This window comes from Pelophylax lessonae (genome assembly GCF_965119305.1).
Source record: "Pelophylax lessonae genome assembly, chromosome: 1".
Lineage (NCBI taxonomy): Eukaryota > Metazoa > Chordata > Amphibia > Anura > Ranidae > Pelophylax > Pelophylax lessonae.
Genome location: NC_138768.1, coordinates 816,759,548 through 816,773,245, shown reverse-complemented (window position 1 = coordinate 816,773,245; position 13,698 = coordinate 816,759,548). Strand labels below are relative to the sequence as shown.

General features: G+C 44.2%; 1 protein-coding gene across 1 annotated transcript in view; it reads right to left on the bottom strand.

The window, feature by feature from the left end:
• The window catches only part of CTBP1 (C-terminal binding protein 1), a 999,951-nt gene that overhangs the window by 606,496 nt on the left and 379,757 nt on the right, over nucleotides 1-13,698 (bottom strand). The window contains exon 3 of the mRNA XM_082247492.1: nucleotides 6,138-6,236. Within this exon, the coding sequence (XP_082103618.1) occupies nucleotides 6,138-6,236 (99 nt within the window). The remainder of the gene's footprint in view (nucleotides 1-6,137; nucleotides 6,237-13,698) is intronic.

The following is a 13,698-nucleotide window of genomic DNA, read 5'->3' as shown; positions in this document are numbered from 1 at the left end:
TACTCTCTGCATAATGAACTCCATTTATTGAAGGCTATTTTCTTTGGAATAGAATGTGGCAGCTCGACAGCAAGAGATTCAAATTGGGAATATTGGTTTCACCATCATGACATAATTTTTGTGCTGGCTGTATCGAGTCACATTCAATAAATGAATAACTGGACATTTGCCCCAGTAAACAGTTCCGTTCCAAGATAAACAATGACACAAATACAAGAAATAAAATGTTAGCCAAGAAAACTGTCCCAAGTGAAAACTCTTTTGTTAATTTGTTTTTTCCATTTTCTCCTGCAGCCTTGCTTAAGAACCTGTTAATTATTTTTTAGGTCTCAGTCTATCCCAGCTAAAATTAAAAAATTGGGGTCAGGGGGGAGAAGGTCCCTTACATTGGAGGTCAATAGGAAGAATGTCCCTTACATTGGTGGTCAGTGAGCAGAATGTCCTTTACATTGCTGGTAAGTGAGAGTAATGCCCCTTAGGAATGTTCCCTACATTGGTGGCCAGTGAGTAGAATGTCCCTTATGTTGGTGATCAGCGACATGACATTAGTGGTCGGTGGGAAGAATATCCTTACAATTCCCAGTTCAATGGGAAGAATGGCACCAACATTGGTGGTCAGTGGGAATACTGTCCCTTACATTGATGGTCTGTGGGGAGAATATCCCTTACATTGGTGGTCATTAGAAAGAATGTCCTTTACATTGGTGGTCAATGGGAATACTGTCCCTTACATTGATGGTCCGTGGGAAGAATATCGCTTACATTGGTGGTCATTAGAAAGAATGTCCTTTACATAGGTGGGCAGTGGGAAGAATGTCCCTTACATAGGTGGGCACTGGGAAGATTGTCCCTTACATTGATGGGCAGTGGGAAGAATGTCCTTTACATTGGTGGTTATTGGGAAGAATGTCCTTTACATTGGTGGTTATTGGGAAGAATGTCCTTTACATTGGTGATCGGTGGGAAGAATGTCCCTTACATTGATGGTGAATGAGAAGAATGTTCCTTACATTGATTGCCAGTGAAAAAAGTATCCCTTACGTTGATGTAAGTGGGTAGAATGTCACTTACATTGATGGATAGAGGGAAGAATGCTTCTTAAATTGCAGGTCAGTGGGAGTAATGTCCCTTACATTGGTGGTCTGTTGGAAAAATGCTACTTGAATTGATGGTCTGTGGGCAGAATATCCCTTACATTGGTGGTCAGTGAGATTATTGGCCCTTACATTAATGGCCAGTGGGAAGAATGTCTCTAAAATTGTTGGCCAGTTGGAAAAATGTCCCTTACATTAATGGCCAGGGGGAAGAATGTCCCTTACATTGATGGTCAGTGGGAAGAATATCCCTTACATTATTAGCCAGTGAGAAGAATGTCCCTTATATTGAAAGTTAATGGGAAGAATACCCCTTTAATTGTGGGCCAGTGAGAAGACTGTCCCATACATTGGTGGTAAGTGGGAAGAATGTCCCATACGTCAGTTGGAAGAATGCCCACTTACAAACCGCTAAAAAGATCATCGGTGTCATGACAAATGGTGTTGGACTCAAAATTATGTAGGCACCATCAGATGAGAGGTCAATCAGCCTCAGCTCAAGGAACCCCAGGCAACCTCTGGAAGAACCCTGGTTAAGAACGACTGAATGACTACAGGCACTGTGATATAAAGAGGACTGCACTGTAAAGGGGCACTGTAATGGTACTGTGCCCCTTTACAGTTCAGTCCCCTGTATATTACAGTGCCCCAAACAATTACAACCTCCCCCATCACTGTGCCCCTGCAGTCTGACCCCCACCGCCCCCCACCCCCTTCCCTTTTCTCTCTAACATCACACTTCCCCATTCCAATCTCTGCCTCCCCTGTACAGGATTCCCACCTTTGGCAGGGCAGAGGCTGTTATGAGTCTGTGTTTCCTCTCCCGGCTCCTTCGCCCACCCAGCTGACTTTATCATCCTATTGGCAGGGCAGGGGGTGGGAGAAGCTCTCTATTCCAATCTACACCTCCTCCTGCCCCCTGCCCTGCTGATAGGATGACATTGTCAGCTGGGCTGGTGAAGGACCCGGGAGAGGATACATGGGCATGGCCTGCAGCAGGAGGTGGGCGGCGACCGCAGTCTGTAAGGCCCCTTGGCGGACTGCAGTTGCCATTCACCTTCCCCTGTGTGGCCCGGTCATCAATAGGCCATGGACTGGCACTGGTCTGCGGCCCAGGGGTTGGGGACACCTGGTCTAGAGCAGTGTTTCTCAACTCCGGTCCTCAAAGCACACTAACAGGCCAGATTTTAAGTATTACCTTGGGGAGATGCAGACTATAATACTGCAATCACTGAGCAGCAAATGAGATCACCTGTGATTTATTTCAGGTTTCTTGCAAACCTGGCCTGTTAGTGTGCCCTGAGGACCGGAGTTGAGAAACACTGGTCTAGAGGATGTCCAGCATCATCCAGCCTTTTCCTTTCCAGCCTAACTGTGCCTGGCCTGCCCATTTCATTTATTGGATTTTAGGTCCTTTAAATATGGAGGCTCAGCATTACAAGGGGACGCTACCTAGGGCAGTCTGCATGTAAATGTAGCTTGCCAAGGAAAGCCAACTTTTCCAGATTGACGTCCACCAACAAATTATTATTTTTTTTTTCCATAAATCCTCCTGTGAGCCAGCCTAATGCTCTGACAGCTGGTGAGATGAGTACTGAGGCAGGTTCCAGCCATGATCTGCCTGCATTGCCTAGTGCAGCACAGAGACATAGAAATTATGTGACTTGGCCTATAATAAAGTACATAATGAAAATGAAAAGATTTTATTTTAAAATGTCATTAGCATGTTGCTGAAGGGCAAAAGGAGGAAACTGGCAAAATACACCAAATTAAATTTCAGATTAAACTTCAGTTTAAGAATGCAGCTTGATTCATACATTTCTCCCTTGGCTGCTCTGAAAACACATTAGAGCAGAATAAAACCTGCTCCCAAGTCCCCACCACTTCTCTTTTGTGCTGATATTTTGAGTCAAAGTCTGTCTCATCTACAGTAATAATTCTGTCATAGGCTTTTGCAAATCTGTCTCAGTTGATTCTAGGTGCGAGGTTCCCAAATACACAAAGAAATATCAAACAAACACTATATTACCAAAAGTATTGGGACGCCAGCCTTCACACGCACATGAACTTTAATGGCATCCCAGTCTTAGTCCATAGGGTTCAATATTGAGTTGGCCCACCCTTTGCAGCTATAACAGCTTCAACTCTTCTGGGAAGGCTGTCCACAAGGTTTAGGAGTGTGTCTATGGGAAAGTTTGTCCATTCTTATAGAAGCACATTTGTGAGCTCAGGCATCTATGTTGGACGGGAAGGCCTGGCCTCCACCCCAAACTCGCTCATCCGTGTCATTATGGACCTTGCTTTGTGCACTGGTCGAAATTATTTGGTGGAGAGGGGGATTATGGTGTGGAGTTGTTTTTCAGGGGTTGGGCTTTCTCCCTTAGTTGTGAAGGGAGCTCTTAAGGCGTCAGCATACCAAGACATTATGGACAATTTCATGCTCCCATCTTTATGGGAACAGTTTGGTGATGGCCCCTTCCTGTTCCATCATGACTGCACACCAGTGCACAAAGCAAGGTCCATAAAGACATGGATGAGCGAGTTTGGGGTGGAGGAACTTGACCGGCCTGCACAGAGTCCTGACCTCAACCATATAGAACACCTTTGGGATGAATTAGAGCAGAGACTGCGAGCCAGGTCTTCTCGTCCAACATCAGTGCCTGACCTCACAAATGTGCTTCTGGAAGAATGGTCAAACATTTCCATGGACACACTCCTAAACCTTGTGGACAGCCTTCCCAGAAGAGTTGAAGCTGTTATAGCTGCAAAGGGTGGGCCAACTCAATATTTAACCCTACAGACTAAGACCGGAATGCCCTTAAAGTTCATGTGTGTGTAAAGGCAGGCGTCCCAATACTTTTGGTAATATAGTGTACGTTGCTAAGTACACAGAACTGCACATGTTCACTCCCTGCTCCTGATGAGCTTACAATCAAACATCTACATCAAAGTTATTCCTAACCATACTCCAAGGATGCCATCCTAGCAATTCTGTACTAGTGATCTGTAGCATCTACCAAACTTCTAAGCTTAGTATTTTTGCCATTAGGAAAAATGACAGTACATTTCAGATGATGAACAGTCAGTGTCGCAATGTTTCTAGCTATTTGTATCTATTTTTTTTTTTTTAATTCAGCAGCAGAAATAAAAGCTTCAGAAACTACTCATTTTATTGAATAAAGCCGCTAATGATCATAGCACACCAAATACGCTGGACCAATGTAACTATGAAATATAAATCATATCTGGATATCTGGAGGTCAGCTTTAAGGGCCTATTCAAAATGTTTGAAGTGCAATAAAGTGGTTGTAAACCTCTTGAACAAAAAATGAAAAATCATATATTTGTATAGTGTGTACTATCCTCAATCAAAAGCACCAAGTGTGATTAAAGTCTTCTCTGTCTTCCTTCTACTATCTTCAATAGTAACTTCTGACATTCTATCCAGGCACCTTAAATTCCCCCCACCCCCGTCCAAACCCCCCCCCCCCCCCCCAGCACACAGAGGGTGATTGACAGCCTTAGCTATTCATTTTTCCCTATGAGACTGTGTGTGTGTGTCCTTTTCCTCCACTCAGGTCTCAGATTACACTAAGCTCTCCTCTTTGTGCTGTGCAGTATGCAACGTCAGATCCACACCACCTGCCTGCTGGAGATGAGAACTAGCCTTTGATCTGTGTGTTTTAGAATGCTGTAGAGAAGAGAGAGCTGCAGATAAACAGGCACAACCTATGTAGAAGGATTTGTTTAATTTCTGTGTATCACCCAAGGCTTGTCATTTCACCGAGTATATGAGAGGGTTTGCAACCACTTTACTGTGCATTGTATTCCCGCGTTAACATGCATTGCATTATTGCAGCATATTTGTTATGAACAGGCTGCCAACACACTACAACAGCAAGTGCATTGTGGTGCGCTGCAGTGCAGGTGTGCTGTTTTGATACTTTGTGTTCTTCAAAATGAATAGTGCCACAACACACTGCACTTCATAATTGTGAATGGGTCCTAATTAGTGATTGACCGATATCGTTTTTTTATTGCCGATACCGATATTTTGATCATCGCATATTAGTATTGGCTGATATCTGCCGATATTTTCGGACATTTGAAAAAAAAAATGTTTTTTTTATTTTTTTACAGGTACTGTTGTGGAGGGATCTGGGGGTCTAAAAGACCCCAAACCCCTCCTCTGCACTTATAAGCATTCAAAACGCCAAGTTTGGCTGTTTTGAATGCTGTAATTTTTTTTAATTTGGCGCCGAGTACCCGGAAGTGATGTCTGAGTTTTTACATTGAGACCCGATCAGAGCCGAATGCGGCTTTGATCGGGTCTTCGGCGGCCGTGCAGGTAGGATGCCCGGGTCTCCCGGTGGAACGGGAGACCCGGGCGTGCTGCGGAAGGCGGCGGGAAGGGGGTGACGTCCCCTCCCGCTCCTTGTAATGCCAGCCGAGCGGCTTCTCAGCTGCATTGATTTTCATTACAAGACAGCCGACCGTCGGCTATGGACGCCGGTACCGGGGTGATGCCTCTAGCTGCAGGCATCACTCCGGCACAGAACTTTCCTGAAATATCGGCAATATTGGTAACCTCAGGGGCCAATTCCGATATATCGGGGAAAGTGCAGATCGGCCCTCGATATATCGGCTTTGCTGATAATCGGTTGATCCCTAGTCCTAATACCCATCAAGTACAATGGTATACGGCAATATATAAAAGGGTACAAATTCCTATTAGCAAATACGCTGATAACAGACAAAAAAAAAAAAGGTTAGTAGATGGCCAATCCAGTTCAAGCCTAACACCACAGATCAGTACATAAAACTATAGTAACCCATAAATACCAACGGTGATAATCAGCTCTGTGTATGGAATGCCCATAGGCAAAACTCAGGCAAGGTTAACTAGTCAGCAATAAACTTGCACCATCAACAACGCAGCTGTGTATGCAGCATAAACATTCGCCAAACCGTAAATGAGACATCACAGCTGAAGGAAGCAGAGAGGAAGTCAGTGTAAGTATATTCTAGGATGAAGTTGTTTACCTGCCTCAGGCGAGCTTCGCATCATTGACCAAGGGGTTGTATTGCCAGCAGTGGAAGAGGCAAGGGCATGCTGGGCCCTCCAGGCTAACGGGTATGGAGCTGCAATAAAGGAGAATAAATGAGATCCATCTATGCACATAAAGTTTTACTACATCTTATTAAACAAGTCTACAAACCATTATTTGCATCCAATCTGGCCATATTATATAAGCCAGAGGTAATTTTAGGAAAACAATATTCTTTTCTGTCAATAGGAAAAATGTGTACAACAAATGTGGTTCCCTTGCTTCCGAAAGTTAGGTACATGTGAAAAAAACCATAATAAAAAAAAAAAAGGACCTTTAAGTGACCTCTCCTAATGAAGCTAAGCAGACCTGCATCAGAAGGAAAATTCAGCTCCCATGATGCAACAGGAGATACCTTATAATACTCCATGTACAAAATATCCTTCCTCAACCTTTTTAAAATGGAGGAACCCTTGAAATAACTTTCAGGTCTCAGGGAACCCCTGCAAATAATTACTATATTACAGGTCATGGTACATTTTTATGAAGAGTAGGCTTTATGAAGAGTAGGTGCAGTCTATTTTCTTCACTGCAGGTGGCGCTCAACTGCAGCAGCAGTGCAGAGGGAAAGAAAGTCAAGAGAAACATGGTTCCTCTATGGTTTCCTGGATGACTGGGGCAGTGATCCAGTTGGATGCTGACAGCCCATGTGACTCTGGTGGCCATTTTGGGTCAGGCAGAGTCTATTTAAGACCCTGGCTCCTGAGTTTGGTGTGCATTTAGCATGTGGGTAGTGTAGGGACAAGTCACCCATCTATCAGGGATAACAATAGTGGCAGGGAAAGGTTCCAGACGAGTAGGGAAAGACCAGGCAGGGATCTGCCACTTCTCCAGAAAACCTTCTCACTTGGGTTTAGACTGGTCAGGCTGCATTCTGCCCCTTAAGGCCCCTTTTACACTGGCTTTCCGATCAGGTCCACCTGTCAGTTTTTCAGGCGGACCTGATCGGATGCTCCATGCAGCCCTATGGAGCTGCAGATGTCAGCAGTGACATCTCCACTGACACCCGCTGCTATCCGATCTGATCCTGTCTGTGAAATCCAGTCGGATGGAAACCCTATTTTTCATCCATTTGGAGGATAGGATCGGATAGAATCGGATGAAAATGGACAGGCGGTCCGTTTTCATCCGATCTCCTTTACAGGAGAGTGGGGATCTGACAGCTCCGTCTCTGCAAAGTAAGTGGAGACGGAGATGTCATCAGCCTACTCAGCAGGGATCAGCGGATCGATCCCCGCTGAGCAAAACGGAGTCCGCTGGGCGCACCGCTCGTGTGAAAGGACCCTAAGACAGAAGCTGTAATTTCATCTGAGACCTGCGCTGCTACAATCTGCTGGTCACCTGGGAGTGTTCCTGGTCAGGCTGCCTTTCCCTGGGCTTGTTGTGAATTGTTATGTTCTGACTACACCACAAGTTCTATTTGCCACTGGTATGTGAGTAAGGCCCATTTCACACACTCCGTCGGACGGAGTCCGTTTTTCTCAGCGGGGGATCGATCCGCCGATCCCCCCCGCTGAGCAGGAGGATGACAGCTGTGTCTCCGCGCTGTGTGCTGTCAGTTCCCCATGCATCTCTATGGGGGAAATCGGATGGGAACGGACCGTTGGTCCGTTCTCATCCGATCCCATACGATCCGCTGGACGGATGGAAAATAGGGTTTCCATCCGTCCAGATTTGACGGACATGTCTCCGCTGACATCCGATGCCCCATAGGGATGCATGGGGGGACCGTTCAGATACCCCAAAAAAACGGAACGGTCCGCCTGTGTGAAAGAGCCCTTACTGCTGCCTCACCACGCTGCACCCACCCACAGGCTAATATATAAAAATTAGTAATTAAAAAGCAAATGTGGAATACCTATGAGCATATTTATTTATAAAGCAGTGAATGTGGCATTCAGAAAACATTCTCTGCAGGCGCAACTTCCAGGTCCATGTGTTTTTGTTTTTTTGTTGTTGTTTTTTTAGTTGACATTTTCCATTCATCAAAAAATTCACAAGAAAAGAAAATAAGGAAAAAAAGAACAGAAGGTAGGGCAACCAACATATGTAATGTAAAACCAAACACATATTAATTACAGATTCTGTGGTTGACTAAGGTAATAGTAAAACTAAGTGTCCTTTCACACGGGTGGTCTGATCAGGTCCGCCTGTCAGTTTTGCAGGAGGACCTGATCGAACCCTCCATCCACCCCTATGGAGTGGCGGATGCCAGCGGTGACATATCCACTGAAACCGTGCCGCTATCCGATCCAATCCTATCTGCCAAATCCAGACAAATGGTGACCCTATTTTCTATACGTCTGAAGGATTGGATCAGGGATCGGATAAGATCAGGTGAAAACAGACAGGCGGTCCGTTTTCACCCGGTTTCCCCATAGGGAAGAGCAGAACTCTGTTCGTCTCTGCTCTCCATGGTGAGCAGAGACGGACCCGTCATCCGCCTGCTCAGTGGAGATCAGCGGAGCAATCCCTCACTGAGCAAAGCGGAGTCCGCCGAGCGGACCACCTGTGTGAAAGCACCCTTACTTAATGCATTATCTGCAATAAATTAGCCACAGAATCTGTGCAATTAATATGTATCCGGTTTTAAAGAGATGAGGTGGCAACCCTAACTGAAGGGATAGTGCAATTACAGATTTATGTTTATCCCACTTTTTAATATTTTAGTCAACCACGGTGATAGTAGATTTCTACAGATAACAGACCACCATTATATTCAAATAACACATTCTGCTATGAAGTTTGTTCATTCAGGTAAATGGTTAAGAATAAAAGCTGTACTAGTAGATGAAAGCTGTCTACTCATCCAGGTCCATGTGTTTTAAATGACAGTGATTGATTCTCCACCAGAGAATGTTTAGTGAAAGCCACATTAGATAGATCCTATAATGTATTTAACAACTAGGGCCGCTCTATGTAACAAAAGTATGTACAGGTATAATAATTAAATGAAATAAAATATATTAATAATAGTCAGGGGAAAAAAAAGGGGAAAAAAATTGTGCTCCCTTTTATTGGTGGACATACGAGAAGGACCCCCTTTGGTGGACAGTGAAGAATTGTGGCCTTACAATTTTAATCAGAGAGAAGAATGCTCCTTATATTGATGCTCATTGGAAAGAATCCCCCTTTACAGATGGCTTAAAAGATCATTGGTGTGAGTGGTTACTTGTCTGAGAGGCAGAAATTGCTAATTGCTCAAGGAACCCCTAGCAACCTCTGGAGGAACCCCAGGAACCATGGTTCAGAAATGATGGTGTAAAATATTAGCATATTAGGGGTAGTACAGAAGATTAAAAATGCAAAGTCTTTGAGGGTGTTAAATTCTGGACTGAGTATTAGCTGCTCTTACATTGCAAGAAAAGGAGGAATAATTGTTGATTGGCTATATTTGATAATTTCAGCATCTCCTCAAGCAATACCCAGATTTTCCATTAGTTGAAGACTGGAGTTTTCATTGACTAAAGCTTTAAAGAGGTTGTAAACTCGTTTAACTTTTTTTTGTTTTTTTTTTACAACCTGAAAGACAAACACATAATGAGCTAGTATGCATCACATACTAGCTCATTATTAAATACTTACCTTACAACGAGTCCCCGCCATTCCGCTCACTCACCTGTATGACGGGCGATATGTTCAGTCGCCCGTCTTCCGGGATCGGGGCATCCGGCCATCTGATTGGCCGGAGCCGCGGTGACGTCACTCCCGGGCACGGGGCTCTGAAGGAACGGCACCTGCGGCCGTTCCTTCAGAGCGCATGCGCCAGTGACATCACTGGATGCATGTAAGGTAAATATCTCCTAAACGGTACATGTTTAGGAGATATTTACAGTACCTATAGGTAAGCCTTAATATAAGCTTTACCTATAGGTAAAAGTTACAGAGGAGGGTTTATTTCCTCTTTAAGATCAACTACGCTCCAAATTATTTAACATATGTAACTGTTAGATGAGCCATTTTGTAATTGTAATTTAATGTTATTAAAGATTACAATTCTACCTCAATATACAGCCAGCTGTGATCTTCTAAATTGAAATTTGCCTAATTGGAAACATGGCATCAATAGTCTCTAGACAGCATGTCTCAGAACTTCCATTTCCCTCAAGTGATTGACTCACTGTTTTCCACAGAAATCTGAGCACACCCTGAGGTAAAATTTCAGGTCCCACCGACAATAATCTTAGGTGTACTGCACAAAGCCTTCCATTTCTGGTGAAATACTTGACAAGAGTACCACAACGAAAGGTTGCAAATTTCTCATTACAACACTGTACTGTTCCTACCATTCATGAATGCTCCTTTAAAGTTTATGTAGTGCTGAGAATATACCACAATAGTACAGAGGCTTCCAGTCACACAATCATAGGCATGCACACACTGACAATTTAGGATCCGTCTAGGGCACACATGTCAAACACAAGGCCCGCGGGCCGAATGCGGCCAGCCAGGCCATATCATGTGGCCCTCACACCTCTCCTGCGGCACCCCCCTCATCTCCACCCCACCCTATGTCAGCAGTCAGGAACCGAGAGGAGGACAGGACTCTTCCTACAGATCCTGCACTTATCCAAGTAGCCGCAGCACCCCCTCATCTCCTCCTCCATTGGACTCACCATGCAGCTGACTCCAGCCCTCCTCTGATTTTACTGTGATGTAAGGGAGGGTGGGGGACTCTTGACTTCTGATAGTGAGGGGGCTCTTTACATCTGATATAGAGGGGATGGGGTGCTCTGGACACCTAATCTTACAGATACAACCGGCCCTTTGAGGGCAATCATAATGCTAATGCGGCCCTCAGTCAAATTGAGTTTGACACCCCTGGTCTAGGGAAGGTCTTTTTAGTATTTATTGCTGGAGAACTTTACCAGGAGAGGGGTTCAGGGTCACTGGATATTCTAAAACGGTCAATAGCAGTAATGGGAGGACACATTTCTCACTACTCTTCTCTATAGCCACCTTTCAGGTGGGAGCTCGAACAGGAGTTAGAACCTCCGTGTGTCCACTGGAGAAAGTTTCCCTCACTTCCTGTCCCTGAAAACACTACAGGAAAAGGAAAAATCTCTCCAAAATGAGGGTAACCTGAAAGCTGCCAGTGGAACAATCATTCTAACTGAAAGATGTGATTTCTTTTCTAAACTGTAAAATTTTACATTTCCTATCTAACCAGCAGTAGATATACTTGGCCGTCCTCCGACATGTTTTAAGCTTCTTTATTCTAAAGCCTCGTTCACACGCAACGATTATCGGCCGACCGATCGTCCGACTTTTGTCCAAGTTGTGTTTTGTTGGTTGGAATGTGCCTAGACTGAATTTTCTCGGCCAACAAAATTCTACTTCAGAAGTGATGTCATGTGTTGGTTAGTTTTCTTTGTGTTCTTTCTTCACTGAGCATGGCCAGACTTGCTCATCAGATTTTTCCCTGTCTAAATCTGTACTGACTGCACGAAAATCGGCCGTTGTGTTGACGGCCAACACAAATTTTATAGTCTGCACACCAGGTTTTTTTCGGCCGAAAAGTGGGAGTTGGAAGCATCACACTAACAAGCCAAAAATCGGCAGATCGGACGTTGGCCGAAAATTCCCTGCCAATTTTCGACGCGTGTGTACGGGGCTTTAAGAAACAGCAATAGTTATGAAGACAACAACATCCATCAGGCCTACCTAAGGTCAACAAACCAAAGCACATCAATTAATTTGGAGGAAGCTTTAACAGAAGACGAATAAGGCTACTTTGTGTCTTCATTATGTTTCTCTCTCATGGCCTATACAATTAGACACACCATCTCTAGAAAGTGGCAGTTTATTCAATAGGTTAGTAAATGAGCTGAAAGAGCAAAAGACCAAAATAATTTGTTTCGAGGCTGCAAAATGATATAGGACCACTTGGTTCAGAGTGAGTTAAAGGAATGAAAGACCAAAAACAAGGGTAGCCTGGTTTGGTCCCAAAAGGGAATTATAGGGGGTTGGGACCCTTATCCAAATCTGATAAGGGGGTGGTCATTGGTGGGTACCTACACTATGTACATAATGTTTGATACATACAGAAGTATGTTGGTCATGGTTTTTACTAGATTGGAAAAACTATAAGGCCAATAAATGTTAGGAATATGTGTGTTCCATTGCTACGAGCGTGGGAGTTACTTGTCTAATTACCCATGTCCACAAATGCAACACAGCAATAGAAAAGCCTCCTTTGCAGGCTTGGTGGTAATTTCTGTTCTAGATAGATGTGAAAATCATTAAAATATTTTCCTGTCTGCCAGTAACAGTTCCCTTGGGGTTTAATGAAACCCTAATTGAGTATTATGTGTCTAGGTATACAGTTGCATTTTCTTTCTTTAGTGTGCTATAGCCTCTTTCGTTTGTTGGTTCAGTGATTCTCATTTTCTCACTTTGCTGGGGAATGTTTATTACATCAATGTATCATTGCATAGTGTTTTGCCATTCTTGTTGTTAAATGGTGAAACTCCAAGCAAATTGCTAAATACTACACTGAAATATATATATATATATGTATAAAATCAAATGACTTGTGATTGTGTTTAGTCAGTTTTGTGTCTTACACTCCTCCCAAATATGTACTAATATACTAAAAAATATCAAAATGTGTGGACACCTGACCGTCATGCCTATCTATATAGCCAGAGGTGTGTGGACCCCCCCTATAAATCTTTGAGCTCAGTTGTTTAAACATGGGGGGGGGGGTGCTCAAGGTGCTAAATAATGGGCCCATGCACCTTAACCAACTCTCTACATTGACATCTATGCTTTATTATTTCTTCTAGCGATGCACCAATACTGTTTTTTTATCGGCAATTACGAGTACCAATACTTTTGGTCAAGAAAACAAGAGATGAAAGCATCTCTGAATCTGACCTGCAGTACCTGGAGGAGAGAAGGAAGGTTGTAAGGCAGAAGAGACAGACGGTGAGGATGGAACAGGGACAGGAAGCCCCAGTGACTGTCTCCAACCGGTATAGGGCTTCTGCTTGGGATATTTCCTCATCTGGGGATTCTTCTGAGCAGAATTCAGAAATTTAAATGGAGTTGGAGGAGGCTTCAAGAAAGAGAGAGGCTTCTGGTGATGAGCAGCAGAGGGGAGCTAAGAAGCAATCCACCCAATAACCCAAATGGCGGTTCCCCCTCCGTTAAAAGTGGTGACAATAAATGTCGCCAGCATTAAGTCAGTAAGAGCTCGTTCTATGGCCTCATTTTGTTCAGCCAATTAGATGCTGAAATTTTATTTTTGAAGGAGACTAGGCTCACCTCCTTGGCAGATATTCATATGGCCAAGAGAGAGTGGAGGTATGGTCCCTCTGACTGGTCTCTTGCGGCCGAGCCTTACGGCGGGGTGGCGGTGTTGTTTAAAACCGGCATGGTAACTGTCCGGCTGGTTATTGAGGTGGAGATTTGGAGATGTATGGTCTTAGACGTTCTTGTGGGAGGGCAGGACCTGCGCCTTATTAATATTTATGGGCCGCACACAAAGTGGG